A 20,924-nucleotide genomic window follows, 5' to 3' on the forward strand; every position below is an offset into this window, starting at 1 on the left:
TTTCATTATTTTTGGTCAAAGAATTATCATGTTTGCTTAGATTGTGCCTACACCTAAACTTTTTCAGCATCCTCTTCAATATTTTCCAGTGCCACACCACGACATCTACCTTCCTTAATATGGGACAGTTGCACAACAAGAAAGAAACGCAATCAATCTTTATCTGAAAATGTTTTTCTGTGGGACCCAACAGTGGTAGGCTTGTGAAATCAAAGATTTTTTAGGTCAGTTTGTGACGTCTGTTGGTTTGAGACGTGAAAGCAAATATCTGGGTGTAGTCATCCAACAGAAATACCGAACAGAGGAAATAATTTAAGTATTAAGCATTTTTCATCAGCTTAAAGTAAACCATTTAGTTTTTTCCTCTTTAAATGTCATGACATGAGCGGAAAAACAGTCTGAAGTGAGAGCTGAGCATAAAGAAGAGGGAAAATCCTACATTACTCAAATAGTGGGTTTCTTCCTTTTTTCAACAACATGTCATATGAACTCTCTCTGGCAAGAAGATTTGTGGTTTGTGATAATAGCGAGGGGGAATAAAGAAAACAACCCCTGCTCTTTGCTGCACTCTTCTTTGTTCTGTAAGCAGATTTTGTGAAACTTCATGAAGAAGATACCATCCAGGCCCTGCGGCTGTTTGTCTGTTGTTAATATCATTAGTTAGTAACACAAAGGAAGAAACCAGATTTGCTTTAAAAGATACAATCCATGATTTATTACAGAAAAGAGTGATATCCAAATTATTTTATGTTACATTATTTTTATACATTTCAATATGGTTTTTACATGTAAACAGGAACGAAGTAAACAATGTTATTGATACACTTCATGTCACGACTGGTACCACCTTATAGTACAGTTTAATCCACGCTCTGACTTCACTGTGCTTCCACGTCAAGTACATCACTTGCTCAAGCTCAATCCTATTAGGAGGCATACAGGAAGCATAATCCCCCTAGACTGCTATATTTTCAGAGATGTGCAAGGTCATGCCATTATTACTCATTATGCAATACCCTTATTGTGCTATCGCCAACAGTGGAAGGCATGAAGGCAGCCTTTTCACCACTGTGCAGCATGTGTTATTGAGAAAGTGAACATATGCCTTTAGACAGGAGAAGATAAGAAAGGATAAGTGGCTGGGTAAGTCAAACATCCAAGGTGTTTTACATTTATAATATTTATCTCTATCCCATTAGCTCAAACACAGCTGCTAGAAAGTAAACATTTTCTACAATTCTCATTCCCAGTGGACAAATCTTAGGATTCAAAAGTGTTGTTTCCAGACCAAAATATATAAATCAGACTGAAACTTTTATTTAGAAAATACTCTTACTCTTCTGCTTCATCAAGAAACTAGACATCATGTCCAGACCTCCAAAAGGGATTAAATGAAAAAGGGGGGGGGGTGATATGTTTAAGACGCTGTTAATAACTTAACAGGTGTTAGGTCATGCAGACTCTACTGTACAAATGTACCAGGCCATAAGCATCTGTTCAAACTCAAGGATACCAACATGCACAGATCTTTAATGTTCACATAGCAGGGAAGAAAACCTGGACTAGTTTTTCTAAATACTGGAACGAGGATTACAAAATCTCTCTAGTGAATGACATGATTGTGATCAATGGATTGAACACTATGACCTGAAAGCATCATTACTTCTTAACCAACAACCTGCAGTTTGTCTCTATTTTACCTGCGATTCTGCTCTGATATACTTTTCGTGAAAATCAAGTCAAATCAAACATGCAGTATCTGTGAGTTTGCATTATAGTCATGCACATGGACTACAGTGCAGAAAGTATATTTCCTAAAAAGCAGGACACCTTTGATTACATCTTAGAAAATATAAAACATTCAGAGGACACCTGAGAAATGTGGACGATACTTTGTTTATCTGGGGGTGAATACGGATGAACTCATACTGATAGATCATAAAAGAAAGTATAAAAATATTACATACATCATAAAATGCTAAATAAATAAATACAATTAAATAATGTAAAATGATAAGTACGTTTGTCAGTGTTCAATCTAGTGCAATGTGGTCGGGGTAGTGATATCTTTCAGTAGTTAGTTTGGTGTAACTTTCCCGTCTACTTAATATTATTTACTGTCATTTGATCAACATGACCTGTACTGAAGCTCTCGCGCCGAACCCTCTCATCAATACTACTCACTCTTCAACTATGTGTCTCACCATGAATGAAACAGGAAATTATTTTGACTCACAGATGGACGTGTCGCTCATGCTGCCCATTTTCCTGAGTTCCCAAAAACATGCTTCTCCCTAACATCAAAGGTGACCACAACAAAGGTCACAGCTTAAAACAAAACCTAATTTCTCAGTTTATCATCAGTAAAAGTCAGGAAGCAGCTGAAACTGCATCAGTCCGTGTGCTTAGCAAAGGACTAGACATGTATTATGTTGGTGTTCTTTGTGAGTGAGTAACAGTGGATGGATGCTCTTTGCAAGCTGAACATCCAAGCCACAGGTATGTCTAAGTGATCCAAGTTTCAACCACGCTCCGGGGCTTCCAACAACAAATGAAAAACAGGCTGCGAGTGCAGAACGGAAGAGCAGATTTGTGGCTCCTGCATGCGAGTGTGTACATTGTTCATGATGAGAGTCACGTTACAACGTATGCCGTGTTTCAGAGCCATTATCTGAGACCCGAGTAGGTACTGTGACTCACATCCAAAACAAATCCTAACAGGAGAGTTCAGAGAGATTCACAGAAGATCACAAGACAGAACGACGAGAGAATATTTCTTGCACTTGAAAAAAGCACGTGCAGCACAAACAGGCACACGTGATGTTGGTGACACAATTGTGGTGCGCACAACTGTAGGCACAATCAAATCGCACTAAAGTTCACATTTCTTCACCTCAAGACAGTCAAGCTCAGCAGTAGCACAAACAGAGTAACACACAGCTCACACCTAGAACAGACACACGTGAACCAGGCTTCATGACAAACACGGTCTATCAAAAGATACAAAACAATATTTCCATGCACTTTATATATTGTCAAAGATAATTCTTTGTCAAAGTACTAAATGGATGTTCACATCCTCCATGATGAATGCTGTTTTTTGTTTTTCTTGCCGCAAATATTAATCAGCATGCTTCAAGGGCAATATACAGTCGCTTTGCAGGAACAGTGTCCGTTGTACTTAGTTAACCACATCACTAGAATCTCTTTTGTAACAAGAAACGCTAAGTGCTAAAGTAGCGCTGTCACATATAACCAGTGACAGGAGGAAAACACGGCCATGCTGCGAGCGGCACCAAACAGAGTCGAAGCGGAGAGCTAGCTGCCACATAGAGAGAGTGCAGGGTGGGTGCCAAAGGTGAACAGTGGTGATCTGCAGCCCTTGATCTGCATAGTAAACATTACAATTGCACAGGTTTTTCCAAGTGAAGCCGAGACACAGCACAGACCCCGGGGCAACCTGCTGGGGGAAGCCGGGCGAGGGGTCGGGGGCAGGAGGGGGGGGGGGTCAGAGCTAGAAACCAGGAGCAGCGCCAACACTGGACGTGGAACAGATGGCGAGGGAGCGGTCAGTTTCAGGAACCTGAAACTGGGTTCGGGGTGTCTTTGGTGTACAGAATCAGCCAAGTGGAGCTCCACTCTCAAAGCTAAAACACATAAGTAAGCAGGCAGGGGGAGGTTGTGCCTGTGAGTTGGGAGCTGTTTCAGTGGAGGGGTTAAAGCTAAGGCCACTCATGGTGATAACGCCGTCCTTTCTTCTTCCGCTCCTTCTGCAGGTGAGTCAGCTCTGATTCGTACATCGTCTCCTGCATCAGGTACTTCTCCCTCCTCATACGATCGCAGAGACCCTTGGGCATGTCTGGGATGAGGTACGCTATGAAGGACTTGATGCCATACACCAGGTGCTGAGGGAGGCATTAATCAGTTATGAGTTACCGTCCACAGATCTGACAAGCTTTAGTTGCCAGTATGTGTTGCACAGTTCGATAAGCATGAAAAGGATAACACTGTGGGCACCAAAAGAAAGACTTTTATGTTCCCTGTAATGTTTTATAGGTGTATGTGTTGCCAGTTTTCTTGACTATATAAATCATTGCACAAGGCAGTGTTGTTAGAGGAAAATCTTGACAACTATTCAAGGAAAGAAGAAAGAAACATGGTGCCTATTTTTAGCGGGACCACCATGCCATTTGGGATTTATTTCTGTGGGTTTTCAAGTGAAATTCCTCAAAACAGGATCACAGCTTTTAACTTACTAAAATTGGGCTTGTGAGGTTTGCACTTATCAAAGACCGAACATAAATTCATTAAAATAAAAATATAATCCTACAAAACAGTCACATACTTTTTGGCTGGTTACCACACAAAAAGGAAATGCTGACTGACCTCAAAGACGATGATGAAGGCCAGCCTGGCAGCCAGGACGTGCCAGAACTGCAGCGTGAATTCGTATGGCACTGAGCTCCAGGGCGGCGCCCGGTAGTCTCTGTACCGGCAGTATATGGACAGGTTGCTGTTGTTCGGGTCCCTCATCTCAAACACAGACAGGCTGCTGTTCATGTAGCCTCGCAAACACCTGAGGGAGGAAAGGAGAAGCTATCAGACTGTAACACTCTGCCGGATACACCTCAAGCTTTCACATTATTTGTAGTGCTTACTCGTTCTTGTGGTGGTGTCCTTTGTCCACACACGGGCCATATTTGAAGGCATAAACAAAGCGGGGGATGTAGTCTGAAGTGATGGCGATGACGAAGGCGTTGGTGATGACTGCCAACACGCCGATTCCTTCCAGGATCCCATGCCAGATACCTGACAGCCCAACCAGAGGAGAAAAAAGAGTCAGAAACCTGCATGTCCTCATACACAACACTTTGGAGCTTTAGTTCTACGAGTCTTGCAAAGCCTTTGAAATAGAAAGTGCATAATGCAGAACATATTGATAAACAAATGAAAAGGAAAATACCTAATGTACTTATGCACAGTAATAACAACCTAAATGAGTTTAACAACGCCCTGAAATGCAGACTCAAAATACTTATTTTTTGGCGGCATTACAAAAAGTCTGTGCAGGCTAGAAATCTCTCTGCCCTTTCTGCAATAGATAAGACTCTGTGTGATCTGTAAATGTCAGCTTGAACTTAGAAGCAGCTTTTTTCTCTCTTTGATTCAGTGTGAGTGAAAGATAATGTGTTCATTACAGCTCAAGAATGCTGAATGATACAGCGTGGATTCCTCCTTTAATGACAGGACAACGTGCCACAAAAAGCATTTGGTCATATATTATATGGCAGTTGAGGGCGTTGTTAGTAATCATATGGGGAGATGGGCTGGTGGGAGGCGAGAAGCAGCATATGGTGGGCACAGAAGCAGAGGAAACGGGAACATAGCTAATTCCATATGAAAAAAACCGTGTTGTTCCTGCAGTGTTTTACTGTTAGAAGAAGAGGCTGTGATCTAAAAACACAACAGAGTCACAGAGGAGAGGAAGTGTGGGGGCAGTCAGAGATCACATTGACCTATGTCAGTGGCGCGGGCCGGCATGGGTCTCCTCCACTGAGTGACAAACTTGTAGGCGTCAAGACGAATCTCAATGATGTTGTTGAGCAGAGCCAGGAGAGGGGCCAGAGGGAAGGCTGCTACGAAAATGGTGGTGAAGCCAAACTGGAGAACTGCAGATAAAAGAGGCGTTTGGATGAACTTCAGAGGATGTCCGTCTTAACTTTGGCACACACATCGTACATTCTTTGATTTCTTCCATTCCTTCTTAAGCAAAATACGACATTTAAAGAGGGTTTAATGTTTTACCCATTTCAAGGTATTCATCCACCAGTCCATGGGCGTTCATGGGCTGCAGATTCCAGTCTTTGTCCCACTGAGGAAGCTGGGCTTTGTTCTCTACGTTGGGCCCTCCGCCACCTCCTTTCTTCATCTTCCTTCGAGACCACCAGTTCTGCAGCAAACTGAAAACGTAGCGAGTAGCTAACTGTCAACTCAAAGCAATTATTTCTGACAATTGACTGAGCACTGCAGGAAGCCTTTTCCTATGCCGCACACAAGAGGATTTAATGTGTTTCTGCAGGAGAAAAAGCTTTTCATTTGCTAATGAGCTAAAGGACAAAAAAACTAAACAGAAATGACATACGGTTTGTAAACTGCCAATCACTGGAATATACAGCACTGGTGGCATTTCTAAACGGTTCATAGAAAGAGAAACACATGATTATGAAATAATGTTACTTACGGATAACCGAGCTCCATGAAGTTGTTCCAGATCTGTTTGAAGAACATGATGACTCCCATTTGCAGGCACAGATCAATCAAACAGCCACTGGGGTGACACTGAGAAAAATACAGTTATATTACAAAAGTGCCCGATAATTCAAATCCACGACTGAATCCTGGGACACACTTTATCCCATTCTGTTTTTGATCATTACAATTCAAAACCCCAGTAATTATGTGGGAGATTAATGATTCATATACTATTAGGCTGATCATTGGACAAATTAATTTATTGACAATTATAAATATATTTGATAAAAGAAGGCAATAACTACCCCTAACTAGAATTAGTGATGCCTAATTGCACTCACCTCCTCCAGTCTCCATCGATTAAAGAGTTTATTGTATTTTCCCGGCCGGCCAGCGAACCTGAACAGATTGAGATTGGCATTATTAGCTGTGAAATCCAATCTGAGAAAATGAAGGTACTTAAAAGGTGCAAATTATGTCTGATAAACCACTGATTGGTTATATTTCTAGTCATGGCAGTTTGTGGAAATACTGAAAGATTAGGTCCAAAGAACTATACAGTGAGAAGGGAAAGGGAAGGAGTCTTGGCGGATGACATGACACTTTGAAACAAAACATCTTTTCACAATCGCTCATTCAATTCACTGTAAACAGGAACAGTTCATGGCAGCCAGCCTACCTTCCGAGAAAGAAAGCGATGTAAAATGTGGAGCTGTTCAAATTTACAAACTGGAACAGGAACATCTTCAGAGAAAAGCTGTTCTCCCACTCAGACTCTGTCCGTGGGTGCTCTGAGAAGGGGAGAAAAAGGGGTTGTTGGGAGGGAGAAAATAAATCTTTGTCAACCATGTTAGAGATAACAAAAGGTATTCATGCATGCAGAATGTGGACAACACTCACCTAAATTTGTCAGCAGATAGGCCACCTTTTCATACACCTGACAAGATGATAGTACTCGTAAGCATCAACATGGAAAAGGTTGAGGAGGATTATGAATATGAAAAAGAGAGGCAAACAGGAATCTCAGCAAACACAAAAACAAAGTCTCTCTGGCAGTGAATTTGATATTTCCTTGAACAAAGTTCGGAGTAAATCTTTCATGGCATTTGTTTGACAGGATATGTAAACATGCCAGATGATGCTTGTCCGGACACCCACCACATTGAGAGACATGATGATCATGAAGTTGATGCAGACGCCGGTGCCAGAGGTGGCAAACTGCCAGTTCTTCTTCACAAAATACCAGTTGAAGGAAGCAAACTTCTCCATGGCAATGAGACGGAAAACCACCACCGCGAACACGGCTGTCAGAACGAGGGAAATCTAAAGAGCGGTGACGAAGAAAAGGAGAAATAGAGGAGGGGATGTTATATGCATGTGTGTGATGAATACTTTAGATTAGGTTGTTTGATGTCATCTTATAATGAATTACAGTGCAGAATAAAGAGGAATCCTATTGATTAAGAAACAATTAACTATTCAGGTAAACAAAAAACTCATCATTCAAATGTCATCAGTAAAAAATCCATCAGTAAGACATCCTATTGATCAATTCCCTTTTCCTCCAGCAGGGGGAAATGTTATGCCGCTGCTGGCACATCACAACCCTCCAAAGGTGGCACAGGGAACACAGTGATCTCACTCTGAGCCTGAATCCCAAAAGGGGAGATTATTCAAAGATCAAAGGGTTTACCATGAAGAATATTCCAGACACAGACACCATGAGCCGGCTGAGTTTGTCTGAGAAGGGCTGGAACGGCTCGGGCTTCCCGGAGATGGGGTTGACTCTTTCCACCCTGGAGTACTTGGCTTCAAACTGAGGCCTCAGCTCCTCCTGATTAACAACACACATTACAGTCAGTGCAATTAATTCCACTTCTTCTTTTTTTATAATTGTGTAATCAGTGTCACATTTAAAAGATGTGCTGCATGAATTAAAATTGCGAGGTAATTTATTAGAGGATATGGCTGAATCACCTCTTCCTCCTCCCAGTCGATGAGATCCCAGTCATAAGTTAGTTCTGCCCTCCGTCTTTTCCAGAACTCCAGAAACACAGTGGCTGCAGACGGGATCAGGATACACTCACATTATAGTTTCATATATAACAGACAGGGTGATTAATATGAATGAGACTGCAGTTGGCCGTTCACTGTGGACACAATGCAGAACCAACACCAGATATCCTGAGTGAAACACAGGCTGCAGTGACGTCCATCGGCCATTAAAGAAACTGATTACAGCCATCAGTTCACAGACCGCTTAGCTTCTGTGGGAAGGTTGAGGGAGAGTAGCATACAAGCTTTACTTGTACAATATTTCACTCTAAGTTGTGTCTTTGTCAGGCAGGCGCCTCTTTGAGTTGACTTCAAAAGAGAATCTTTCTGTGGGCAGAATTCACTTGGGAGGCATTGTTCCCTTTGTGTGGAAATCTTTTGAAACTCAAGCTGCTCACAACACCAGAACTGATGTTGGTAATCTTTCTCTGTGAAGATTTCTCATGTATTCTGGTTTATCACAGATATATAACAGAAAGAAAAGCATCTTTCTAGAGGCTGAATGGCACGCACGCTCCAGAATCAATATTAATGTGGTTCAATGGTACCATTAGGGCAAAGGTAGTGACAGGCGGAGCTCGGAGTGGAAATGAATACCGCAATCACATATGAGCTACGTGAGACACTGTAACACTATAGTACTGATTCAGCCCTTTTGTCCGTTTTCATTGATACACATTATACACATGGGATTTTTCGGCCGAGGAAGCAACGTCTAACAAAGACTGACAGGAGTATTCAATCAGTGCTGTGCAGCCTTAACACAGCGCTTTTATACATCTGAACATTTACATTTACTTAGTGCTTAAACAGTTAATCAATCTAAGTCAATGAATCAATTAAGCCACAACAATCCTTAACTATTTGAACAATTATGTAATATTTCAAACAATATTGACAAACATATATAAGTTCCAGATACTGAGTTATTAGAATAAATTTTTATTTGTATGTCTTATACTGTTGGTATGACAAAGCAAGCAATACCATGACATCGACTCAGGGGTTATGGCATTTGTTACCAAAATTACCAGCAGATTACATTTACAGTAAATGTTAGTTGTAGCGAGGTCAGCTCATATTTTCACTACCCTATAAATCATAGCCAAATTAATTCACAATAAAGATATTTTCACAGTATTGATATATTAAAAAAAATATAAATAAAACATTATTTTGATAGTCATATTCTTCTTTAACCAAGTTTTTCGGCAAATTAATTACACTACAAATATGAGTGTTGGGGTGTGGACAGTGCGCCTGAAACCATAACTGTCGAAAAGATTACAAAAATAATAAATACCCTCAGGGATAGTGGAAAGACGATATTATAATATGTCCATTATTATCCTGGTATCAAAATCTCCTTAAATATCACAGTTATGGTCAATACCTGCATATTGCCACAGGTATATTCCAGCTGTACACAGGTGCAGTTATTTGTGATACAATTAAAGTAAATGTAAAGGATTACAGTGATAAAGATACATGTAGGTCACACAAAGTAATTGTGGCGTTTAAAAGCAGCAAAAAGTGAATCCTCAGTCAGAACAACTTAAACTGCTGTTAAAGATGTTGAAGTGTAACATAGCTTGACCCACTTTTGTGTGAAGAGAGAGAGAAGAAACATTCTCAGATGCCGACATTCGGTCCCTTAGGCCAACACATTTTTCATATCTCTCTCGACCACACACTCACACACTCACACACTCACACACTCACACAGACAGCAGAGCTAGTGCACTCACTGAGTGGTGCAGTACTGTTATTTTGGCCCACATTGCCAAAATCCTCCATGCTGGGTTCAGAGCCGCGGACCCCCCCGGCCTTCAGTTAACCCAGACACAAACACAAGTGTGTCCTCTTGTTACAGGTGATTATTTACCACGCTGTCAGGAAGATGGATGTGGGCCAGACGCTGCTCATACTCTACATCACCAGGTTATTATAGCTGTGGGAACCAATGCTGCAATATACTGCTATCAGTGCACAATCCCACAACTCTGTCAGCCGAACGATACCGACTCCCCCTGGAGAAATGTTTAATTATCCGACTAATTACATCAGGATGGCACTGGGAGTGTCAGCACAGACGTTCAATCAGAGAAAACCTGTCCACGATTTATTCACTGACAAATGATGAGCAGAGGGAAGATTCTGTATTTGCATTGCAGAGGGTTTTACTTGAATATTGAAATCTCAGCTCATCGCATTTGAAGGAGTTGAGTGGAGACTAGAAACAGAAGCTCGGGCACACTGTGGTAAAAATAGATTTGAATTATAGGAGGGTTTGAATCAAGCCAAGCATAGAGTTGGTGTCAGACAACAAATGCTCACAAAGTCAGGAAAAAAAGGACAAAAGAAAGCCTCGACCTACCCCAAATAGCCATGAAGATGGCAAAGAACACAGTGCCGCCATTATCAAACAGATGGGTCACCTAGAAACACAAGCACAGGAAGAGCTGCTCTGAAAAAGTGCTTTTGGAAATGGTGGACTAACAGATGAAACAGAAATGTGACTTTGAACATTTTCCAATTTCAACAGCCTCAAATACATCGTGCTGCAGAGGGGCTCTCATGAGACATTTGAAGGAAACATGTTGACATTTAGGGGAAATAAGTTTTCTTGCTGAGTTAGATTTAGACTTGAAGAAGATTGATACCAGTCTCAAATGAGTAAGGTAAATAAGAAGACAGATCCTGCAGCTTAGCTTAGGGTAAATACACTGACAACAGGTTACAAGAGGTAGCTTCCAACAGACATACATGAAAGTAGTGTTGATCTTCTTGGTTAAGAGTTGGTAAATAAAAAATAAATAATTGAGTGTATTTCCAAAAATGTCTAACTGAACCTTTAAAATATAGATTTTGTTTCAAAATCTGAATTAAATACTTAAAAAGAAGATATAATCCCTTTAGAGCTCCAGGCTTTCTTTGATAATGAAATACTCTAGAACGTTTTAAAGTAGAGTTAGCTTATGGGGTGGCGTTTTAGTCCTAAACATGTTTGTAACACGTTTGTAAGGTGCTAGAAGCGGATGACTCTTACACACACAAATGCTGTGAGTACTGACCTTGGCGTACACACAGCTGTCACTCAGCGTCCACGGCTCACAGGTGTCCTCACACATAGGACACATGATGGTGTTGTTGGCCTCACAGATCTCTTTACTGGAGGGACAAGGAACCACAAAATGACAGCAACAATCAGGAATGTTCACGATTTACATATTTTAATAGAGCTTTCGATCTTTAGGTATCTCACTATTCAATATCAATTGTTAATTTCAGGATGTCCGGTCCACTGATAATTCAAAGATTTGTTAAATGTCATATATACAGCTACAGTGTACGTAGTTGTGTAATGAAAAACTTGGGTCACAGGTTTCTCAAACATTGCAATATAAATACATAACAATACAAAACTGTCCCTGGGTCTGGTGGCCTTAGGTTAAATAACCAAAGACAAAAAATAACATGTATTCATGCTGAAATTGCACAAAAAAACACTTTTGAATAAAACTTAAAAGTTGTAATCAAATGTTAGTGTCAGCAAGAATAACAAATGACCCAAAAACAAAAGTGCTGCCTGTTACATAAATAAAATATGTAGGTTTAGGCTTTTTTACTCAAAACATTTCAAAAACGATTTGAACACTAATAACTCTTTATACTAATATTCTTAGTGATACTTCATCCAATCACACAATAATGCCTGACACACTTTAGACTTGGTGTTTAAGATAACTGTCCACCACCAGCAACATCCTGGTTCTTTTGTAAAAAACATTTCCAAAAATCAATTTTTGGAAAGCGAAAATCGATTCAGAATCTTAAAAAGATAAGAACGTGGATTCTTACACAAATTGATTTTTTCCCCAAAAAATACAATCATATATTGTAGGCAGGTTGTGTGTATTGACCTGACTTGGCTGGAGTCCATCGTGAAGAGACCGTAGAGGAAGACAAAAACACCGACCAGGGCGGCGGGGATCAACATGCCGGTGTACCAGCCCAACCACGCAAAGTACAGACCGATTTTCTCACCAAAGTAACGCCTGCGAGAGAGACAGAGAGACAGAGAGACAGAGAGACAGAGAGACAGAGAGACAGAGAGACAGCGAGGTCAGAATTCACCAACAAACTGAGTTAATTAAAGCTGGCGGTGTTTACTTGCAGTGAAGTTGAGTGTGTCGTTAGTGCACTGTGGGCTGACTGTGGTGTTCTAACGGGGCTGCTGGGCTGAAAGTATAATGCTGTGGTGGGAAATGATGAGTAGCTGTGTCTTCTTCCTAAACCACAGCAGTCACGGTGCCCTTGAGCAAGACACGTATTTCACAAATGCTCCAGTAAATCAGCTCAGTATCAGGCAACTCCTAAATCTGTATGCATCACTCTATTCACAATGAGGAAGTCACTCACGTAAGTTAGTTTATATGCACACTAGTTTCAGGGTACTGAACAAAGGTTACAAAGGTGGGAGATAAAGATATTCTATCACAGCATCAATTTATAACTTTATAAAACAATGTTTAATTGAGTAACCATTTAAAGATGCATTAACAAGATTTAACAAGATTAGTGAACACAGCATGACATACAGTATCATCACCCATTTAGGTTGATACGCAGAAGGTGTTTCTTATATGCACACCCAGGAGATATGTTGCCACAATAAAACAGTTTTTAAAAATCTCTCACGCCAAAACAGTTAATCTCTAGTAGTGGTTGACAAATGTTTAAAATGTCAGGAGGAAATGAGCCTGTCCAAAAGGTAAAAAGAATCTGCCTACAATAACAAATCTACATGAAAATGCGTAATTTAATAGTTATATATCCTCCTGACATTTTAAACATTTGTCAACCACTACTAGATTGATATTGTAAAGTTTGTAAAGTGTCTCTACTGTAGGCTAATTTTATTATATGTACAAACAGCACTTTGGCTCGACCAAAAATCGTTTATAAATGTGTTATATAAATAAAACTTGATTTGATTTGATTAGAGATTAACTGTTTTGGTGTGAGAGATTTTTAAAAACTATAATAGTTATATCGTGCTCTCCTTTGTTTCCAGCCTTAATGTAAAGCTAAATTAATCATCTCCTGGATCCAGATCTGTACTTCACACAAAAGAGTGTTATCAATCTTTTCATCTAACTCTTGGCGAGAGTGTGAAGTGAATAAGCGCATATTTCATAATGTCAAACTGTGCTAAAACACAGCAGTGCCAAGGCAGCTTTAAACTTAAGTGAAATCAAACTTCCACAACTTCTCAACTCGTAAATTAGCTCCATGAGTTCAGAAATATCCGACATACTGAAACATTAGGGAGGGAAAAAGCCAGTTCAGAAAGCCGACTGTGATCAGAAACCTCAATATCTTTATCATCAGGGAGATAAACAACTGGGTTACAACATGTTCTATTTAAACATCTCATCGTAGAGAGGATCAAAGACAGAACAAGGCTTATAACCAGGACACTGCAGCATGTGTACGTCTTCAGAAAGAGCTCCTGAAGCTGTGTTGGTTACCTGATGAGATCCAGAGGCTGGTATTTGTACCACATTCCCCAGCGGGCCCAGCGCTCGTACAGAAGATGCCGGTGGTTCTGGGCACCGTGCGTCTTAATTGGATGTCTGCTCTTGTAGCCGCCCTGACGAGACAAAGAGAAGAACATTATTAATTACAGGAGAAACGTTATACTTTGACAATCTGTTCATCTCTACAGCACAAAAAGAAAACCGTTCTCACCTCATGTGGAGGAAATGCAGCCTCATATGTGTTATTTCCCAACAACCGGTTGATACCTAAAGCAGGAGAAAAGCACGTAATGTTAAGAATGCAGATATACCAGGTAGAAACACACATACAAAATTCAAGACCGGTCACAATTATGAGAAGGGTCCAATGGGAGACTCATTTAAAGCAACTCTTCCACAGTAATAACAATTGACTGCATGATGTAACCAGCAAGCTGCATTAGCAAACACTTCAAAATAATCTGCTCTGTTTTTTCTGGACTCTAATTACTTGGTGTAAAATGACTCATCGCAATAAGCAGTGTGAATTGGCTGCAGGTACTGGTGATGAAAGAAATGTTATGTAATGTTTCCCAGGACAATAGTGCACTAATTTCCATTGTTGTCCCTGGGCCCTGACTGAGACTGTAGTAGATAGTGCTAACAGCAGCGGGGAGGAAGCTGATCTTATTTGTCTGAGAGAAAAGTGGTCAACAGTGTTAAATTATTGATGTGAAAGAGGTTCCCGCCTTTCAAGGCCAAACTTTCCGCAGCAAAACATGTTGGCGGCAGACAGAGAGGAAAGTAGATGTGGGAGTGGACGGGCAGTTTAACAGCCGACACCAAAAGACAAAACATCCAGGAGGAAAGGAGGGATCAGCCGTAAGTTGGAGGAAACCAAAAGCTTTTAATCATCCCAAAGCAATACAATAAACAAATAAATAATTCCCCCTTTAGCTTGCATTTGCTCTCTTTCAGTGGTGCCCTGATGGCTCTGCTAGTGACACAATGAACACAAACCCACCAGCAGGAAAACACAGCGATACAAATGAAGACAGCATTACTGTGTCCTTTGTTCCATTTCCTCACATTGGTATTTATTATTCAACGATTATTCTACCCAACACTAAAGTTTCTTTTGAATAAAGCAATACAATGAACCACATTTCTAGAATATGTAGAGTCTTCTCAGTGAATGACATTTCCTAATAAGGTCATTATGATGATACTTGTACTTTATTATATCCATATAAATGAGCCTAGGGAACCCCCCGACACTAATGTGACACCAGTGGAAATATTGTTCAGTACATGAAGAGCAAGAAGAGAAAGCCTTACCCATCTTTGATTTTCCGTCCTCATACTTGGTGCGCTGCAGCACGTGATGAATTATTCTGCTTCTGGTGGAATTGGAGAAGAAGGCCTCTCTACTGTTGATAGTGAAGCTGGAAAGTAACAGCACACTCCTTCAGTTATTCATCATGTAACAATATATCAATATCATCCAATCACAGCCTCTAATGAGTGCGGAGCCAGACAATGAAGCAAAGCTCATTAAAACTCAATTTGTGGGGAAAACTTTGTTTCATTTTTTTTAAAGAAAAGATATGCATCACTGGGAAATGATTAGATGGATTCATCAAAGTGAAAATGAAAGGAACAGGAAGGAATTGAGGTGAAATCCTATCGTGTCATGCACATCTGCAGCTGCATTTCAATATATTATTTATGATCTGCTTGTCTTTAGAGTTCTGACTGAAAGATATACAATATACAAGACTGATGGTTTATACATTTCACATTCAGAGCTCAGGAGATGAATGGATGATATGGGTGAGAGGGGAACTAGGGTTATATCAGCTTAGACTACAGACCCAGCCATTATGTGACACCCTGATCATGTGCGTGAGTTTCTGAATGACTTGTGAACATGTCCTCCTTACTGATGCATGCGGGCTCTGCTGAAGGGAGCGGTGTAGCAGTCAGTGTCCTCCAGGTCAGGCAACGCCTCTTTGTCCAGCTTCATGGGATTTCTGGGCAGCCAGCTTTTTATCTGTCGGCATCTCAGATGAAACCTGCTGCACAGACGCACGAGAGGGAAAACAGGATTAAGGGCACAGATTAACATGAAGATTGAATTCTTTCATGTGGAACAGGGGCTCCCAACCTTGTTCTCTGACAACCCTGACAAGCTCACACCGCCTCACACCCACTGAAAACAAGTTTACACACACACACGCACACACGCACTCACAGCAGGCATCACTATGCAGATGTTATTTTTTATTTTCATATTGCTCATAAATCGTGAGCCTCTGATCCAGGGGAACAGCTTGCTAAATCCAACTCAAAGGATTATTTATTTATCATGAGGCATTTCTTAAATGTGATTACAGTCATGATTTAAGAGCAGAAAATGTAAAGGCATGCATGGACTTCCTAAAATGTAGAGCTGTGTGTTAGCGATTATCTGGTGACACAATATGGTTCAAGAGGGATTATGAGTCAATATATTGCAATACTGTAAGCAATAAACATTTTAATATACTGTTAAAATATTATTAAAGTGAATCTTCATATTATAATACATCTACGTACACATATGATTACAAAGAGTTCACTTTTTGACTTAACTGATTGTACTTGCATCCATCACAGTTCCTGGCACTACTTTTCAAGCACTATGCCATGATTAATTGCATGTAAACAATTAATAAAAAATCAATACTGCTCAATATAGTATCACAAACCCAATATATTCTTGCACACCCACTAAATTAAATCTAATTAGAATGTTATTGTCACGGTCTGTCTCTGTCTACCCTCTCCAGCCACATTTCTAATTCCCCAGGCCCCTTCATAATCAACACATACAAAGCAGAGTAAGAGTCTGCAGCCATGTGCAGCTCTTTAAGGCTTCACACAGTGGCACTTTGAGCTGAATGCTAACATTTCAACCTTATTATGGTGCTGTGTGAAAAGTCAGGGGATCATAAAAGTTAGAAGGATAAATCTCTGAGGGCACCTCACATCGCTGCACTAAATGTCACGGTGATCTATCCAGTAATTGGGATGTATTACAGTCTGGACCAAAGAGGTGATCCTACCGTCAGACAAACATGAACCTCCGAGAGCTAACATGAGTTGGCTGAGTATATAGAATATTACAGACTTGCTGGAGAAGTCTCTTGTCTTGTCAGGCTTTGACCTGATATGGATCAAATTAATACAAATGTGAACTTCGGGTGAAAAAACACCAAAGCCAGAGAGCGTTTTATAAATGTTCTTGTGAAAAAGACAAAGTAATGATATCCACCCAATGAGCTGTGACCGCCTGCACAGAGCCCATTTGTTCAGCTTCACAGGGACGCGAGCTAGAGACAGATCATTAGGAAACACATAACGCATATTTACTACTTGGGTAAATAAGCTTTGGGAGCTCCGCAGGAGCTGTGAAGAAATCATAACGGTACTCATTGTTCACAGTGACGTAAGATGCTTCTCACACAAGGTTTGAAAGTGCTTTGTTCTCAGTTGGACAAGTGGGCGAGAGATTCCTGCGATGTCTGTCTGTGTGTGTAGGTGTGTGTGTCCTGCAAGCACGACCATTTAAACAACATATAATACTGTATCTAAAAGGTGAAAAAACAATGTTATCACTTTCAAATCAGCCATATTATCAACTCAATAATGTGTTTGTGAGGTTATTGAAACAGTAAGCTTATAAAGTATCATAAAACACTAAAGCAGCCATGTTTATTGCAGTTACTTTGTCCTGTGGCAGCTATCTTGTTTATTATCATCAATAATCTCAGATCAAAACCGAGCATTAAGGTGGAAGCAGCGTGAGTCACACCATGTTTGCAGTTTAATGACTAGCCGTCCTTCATGACCGGTAATATCGCACTTCACTAACCGTTGCCTGTTCAAAGCTTTACAAGGGCTCTTTCAAAGGTTACACATACAAGTCTACCATCATTGGCGCGGTTCAAACATCCTTTCCATTTTCTTTCATCACCTGATGGACAATGCTGAGATCAAAAAGGAACAGATATAAAATGAGAAGCCTCTGAAAATGTTGTTTAATACGGATGTCACATTAAAGTATGTGATAAGAAATGTTTCCTGTTCAAGTAGTGAGAAGGGCATGAGCAAAACTATTAAAATGTCTAGATAATATTTAAATACTGCTCTACATGTAACAGTCATTTTTTTTAGGTTCTGCATTACTCATTGTAATTGAGAAACAGGTTTTAAAGGGCCCTATGATGCTCATTTTTTCGAATTCATAATTGTGTTGATTAAGGATGTAAAACCCCCAAAAGCATAATAATAATACTCTTTCAGGGCCTTAGATGGTTTGTAGAGTTTGCAGAAATAAAATGTACATAGAGTTGAAGGTGTTTTAAAAAGTCATTCTTGTTTTCGCATTCAAGCAACATTGAGAGATGGAAATGTGTAATCCTTTCAGAGCATCTTGAACATTACATCAAAGTATGATAGCGTCCCTCTAAAAACATTATGCTAATCATTCTGTGCAGCTCCATCTTTTTGATTAATAGATTACACATATTTTATAGAAGAGCGGCATCAGTGTTAAAGTATTGCACTCTTCCAAACAGGATGCTGTGCTTTTTTAAAGGTTATAAAGCTTAATTAATCACATTAATCTAAACAAACAAAGGTCAACTGCACTTAACCTTGATTTTTAAACACTATTTAAACCATTTTAGTTGCTGGTCCTTATCAGTGCTGCACACAGTGTGTGACTTTCCAATTAAAACTAACTAATCCCTGATGCATACTGTATATTTACTCAGTTTATGTAAAGGTTGATTAACCCTGGATTCATTAAAATGTAGTCAATGGTTGGGTTGAAAAGGACAATAAACGTTTCACTCAAACTTTCACAGTTTAAGTTTCTCAGTGAGCTGAATGATAACTATAGTATTAAAACATTTAAACAGCATCCACAGCTCACATTACGGCTGACGCGTGGCAGCTGTGCCTCTCACGAATTGCATTAGAGGCAGTGAAGCATCCAGCTTGCTGCCCCCAGAGAGCGACACAGAAAAATAGTCCTATTCTTAAATCTACTTACCTGCCCAAGGTTTTGCTCTTCCAATCCGTGAAGTAACTTTTTTTCCTTGGAGAAAGAAGAAGAAGAAGTTAGACAGGATGAATTAGGTTACCAGCCACTCAGAGAAAAACTGACCTTTCCATAAATTAACTTGTAATCGTTTTTTCTTTCTACAGTTACCTGAAAGGCATTCGGATGTTCATCTGCTCTGCATATTTGCAGAGTGTATCCCAAGGAGCTTGGACTTTCACAAACATGATATCGTTGTTGGTCAAGGAGGGCTTTAGGATTAAAATGAAACACAGGACTTTGAGAACTGAGTTGATGAATCAAGGACATACAAGTCTTCTAAAACCAAACATGTTTTACCTCCTTCTCCAGCATTAGACCCTCAGCCCGTAGATTCTTCTCAAAGGTGCACCTCTTTTCCACCTGGGGACTGGACTTCTTGTAAACCAGGATGTAGTCGACACGCTTTTTCCCATCTCGGAAAAACAGCCCAGAGGAACCAGCTGATTTCTTTCCCTGTGGTGAGAAGACTTTTTAGGACGATGCAGCGAAGTAACAAGACGGCTCAGTAGGTCAGTGACAAAATAACTACAGTGTCATTTGTGGTAATAATGGTGGATAACTGAGAGCCTGGTACCTGAACTGAGTCATTGCGGGCCTGTAGTTTAACTCGGGTTGAAGGCTTCTTCAGTGGAATTGACTCGTCTGCTTTTGTTTCACATGTCGTCACCTCCGACTCCTCCACGTACTGATCGTTCCCTTCCTCTGCTGCAAACAGACACAGCGTGATGAAGGAGACAGTTATTGAACAGGTAAGGCACCACACAAAGTATCCTATCAGCAATTATTCTTTTGTTGTTCAATCAATATGTTCCTCAATCCAGCTCCCACTTTGCAATCAGCTCTGAGCTAAATCCAAGTTATTTAATCGTGGTCGCCAGCTATAAAGGCGACACCTTGAAGCTATTTAGAAGATCCATGAAGATGTTGAAAGAGGGCCAATTGTGCTTCCTTCCTTGCTAAATCTGTATGCATCCCACTGAAGTGCACAGACAAAATAAAGTTGTGTTTAACCCACACTGTGAGGCAAGACAAACAAATCAGATTGTACAAAGAAATCTTTTCCTGAAGCTCAAAGTGTTTTGAACCGTTTCAGAGAGCCTTCCTTTGCCACAAAAAGTCAGCCTTAATGACGAGTGATAACTTTTTACTCATTTTATTTTGCAACTGAGCATACGGTGTGGATGCTTTTCTATTTTTAATGGTATGTGATATGCATTCCTCTCATGTGGAAGTTGATTGAGGCAATGACTAAATCTCATACATACACTCTAATTGCGTGACATGGACATGCTCCTATAGCTATAGGGAGACGCATCATTTCACAGCACAGCTTGGCTCACATCTCCAGTGAAATGTGTCATGTGTGTACTTCAGCACCAGATCTGCTGAGTGAGACTGCAGTCAGAACATCTTTATACTGCTTTGCTGAGATATGGTGCAAGACATCTACATTATTCTAACATGTGGAACTACGACGAAAAAAGCTGCATTGGTTCATTTGCTTTGTTTTTAGCACTTCATTTCACTGAAAGTACATTAGAGTCCCTAGACAATAATGTGTTTTTAAATGTGTAAGAATATTATTGGGACCAAAATAACTCAGTTGTAATGCAGAACCACTAGCTGTGCTCTTTTTCCCCTTTTTCTATTTTTATTATCAACAAACACAAACTCTCTTATCTTCTGTCTATTTTAAGACCACAACTGAGCCCTGCTATTTTTAGATTCACTGAATCTCTGAGGAATAGTTTCCATTGATTTCATTATAAGAAAGTAAAAAAGAAAAATGCATCTTCAACCCACCACAAATCTGAACCATCAACTTAAAACAATTTCATCCAGTCACAAATACACGCAATATCAAAGTGCATAGGTTTAGTTTAAAGGTATCCAAAAGCTTTCTGAATTCACACTGCTGGATTGTGCTGAGTCATGTGATGGGA

General features: G+C 40.2%; 1 protein-coding gene across 3 annotated transcripts in view; it reads right to left on the reverse strand.

The window, feature by feature from the left end:
• Nucleotides 1–686: 686 nt before the first annotated feature.
• ano3 (anoctamin 3) overlaps nt 687–20,924 on the reverse strand; it is a 37,777-nt gene continuing 17,539 nt past the window's right edge. For 2 of the 3 annotated variants that reach the window (XM_034204675.1, XM_034204677.1), the window contains exons 3-25: nt 19,556–19,686; nt 19,279–19,434; nt 19,090–19,190; nt 18,931–18,975; nt 15,773–15,907; nt 15,168–15,274; nt 14,062–14,117; nt 13,842–13,963; nt 12,231–12,365; nt 11,382–11,478; nt 10,685–10,745; nt 8,230–8,312; nt 7,946–8,086; nt 7,411–7,575; nt 7,153–7,189; nt 6,932–7,043; nt 6,594–6,651; nt 6,242–6,339; nt 5,806–5,960; nt 5,517–5,669; nt 4,659–4,809; nt 4,387–4,576; nt 687–3,905 (exon numbers count right to left, since the gene is read on the reverse strand). In XM_034204675.1, the coding sequence (XP_034060566.1) occupies nt 3,723–3,905; nt 4,387–4,576; nt 4,659–4,809; nt 5,517–5,669; nt 5,806–5,960; nt 6,242–6,339; nt 6,594–6,651; nt 6,932–7,043; nt 7,153–7,189; nt 7,411–7,575; nt 7,946–8,086; nt 8,230–8,312; nt 10,685–10,745; nt 11,382–11,478; nt 12,231–12,365; nt 13,842–13,963; nt 14,062–14,117; nt 15,168–15,274; nt 15,773–15,907; nt 18,931–18,975; nt 19,090–19,190; nt 19,279–19,434; nt 19,556–19,686 (2,672 nt within the window). In that variant the 3' untranslated portion in view covers nt 687–3,722. The remainder of the gene's footprint in view (nt 3,906–4,386; nt 4,577–4,658; nt 4,810–5,516; nt 5,670–5,805; nt 5,961–6,241; nt 6,340–6,593; nt 6,652–6,931; nt 7,044–7,152; nt 7,190–7,410; nt 7,576–7,945; nt 8,087–8,229; nt 8,313–10,684; nt 10,746–11,381; nt 11,479–12,230; nt 12,366–13,841; nt 13,964–14,061; nt 14,118–15,167; nt 15,275–15,772; nt 15,908–18,930; nt 18,976–19,089; nt 19,191–19,278; nt 19,435–19,555; nt 19,687–20,924) is intronic. The other variant, XM_034204676.1, reaches the window with a different exon arrangement.

Source organism: Gymnodraco acuticeps, unplaced genomic scaffold (assembly GCF_902827175.1).
Source record: "Gymnodraco acuticeps unplaced genomic scaffold, fGymAcu1.1, whole genome shotgun sequence".
NCBI classification, from domain to species: domain Eukaryota; kingdom Metazoa; phylum Chordata; class Actinopteri; order Perciformes; family Bathydraconidae; genus Gymnodraco; species Gymnodraco acuticeps.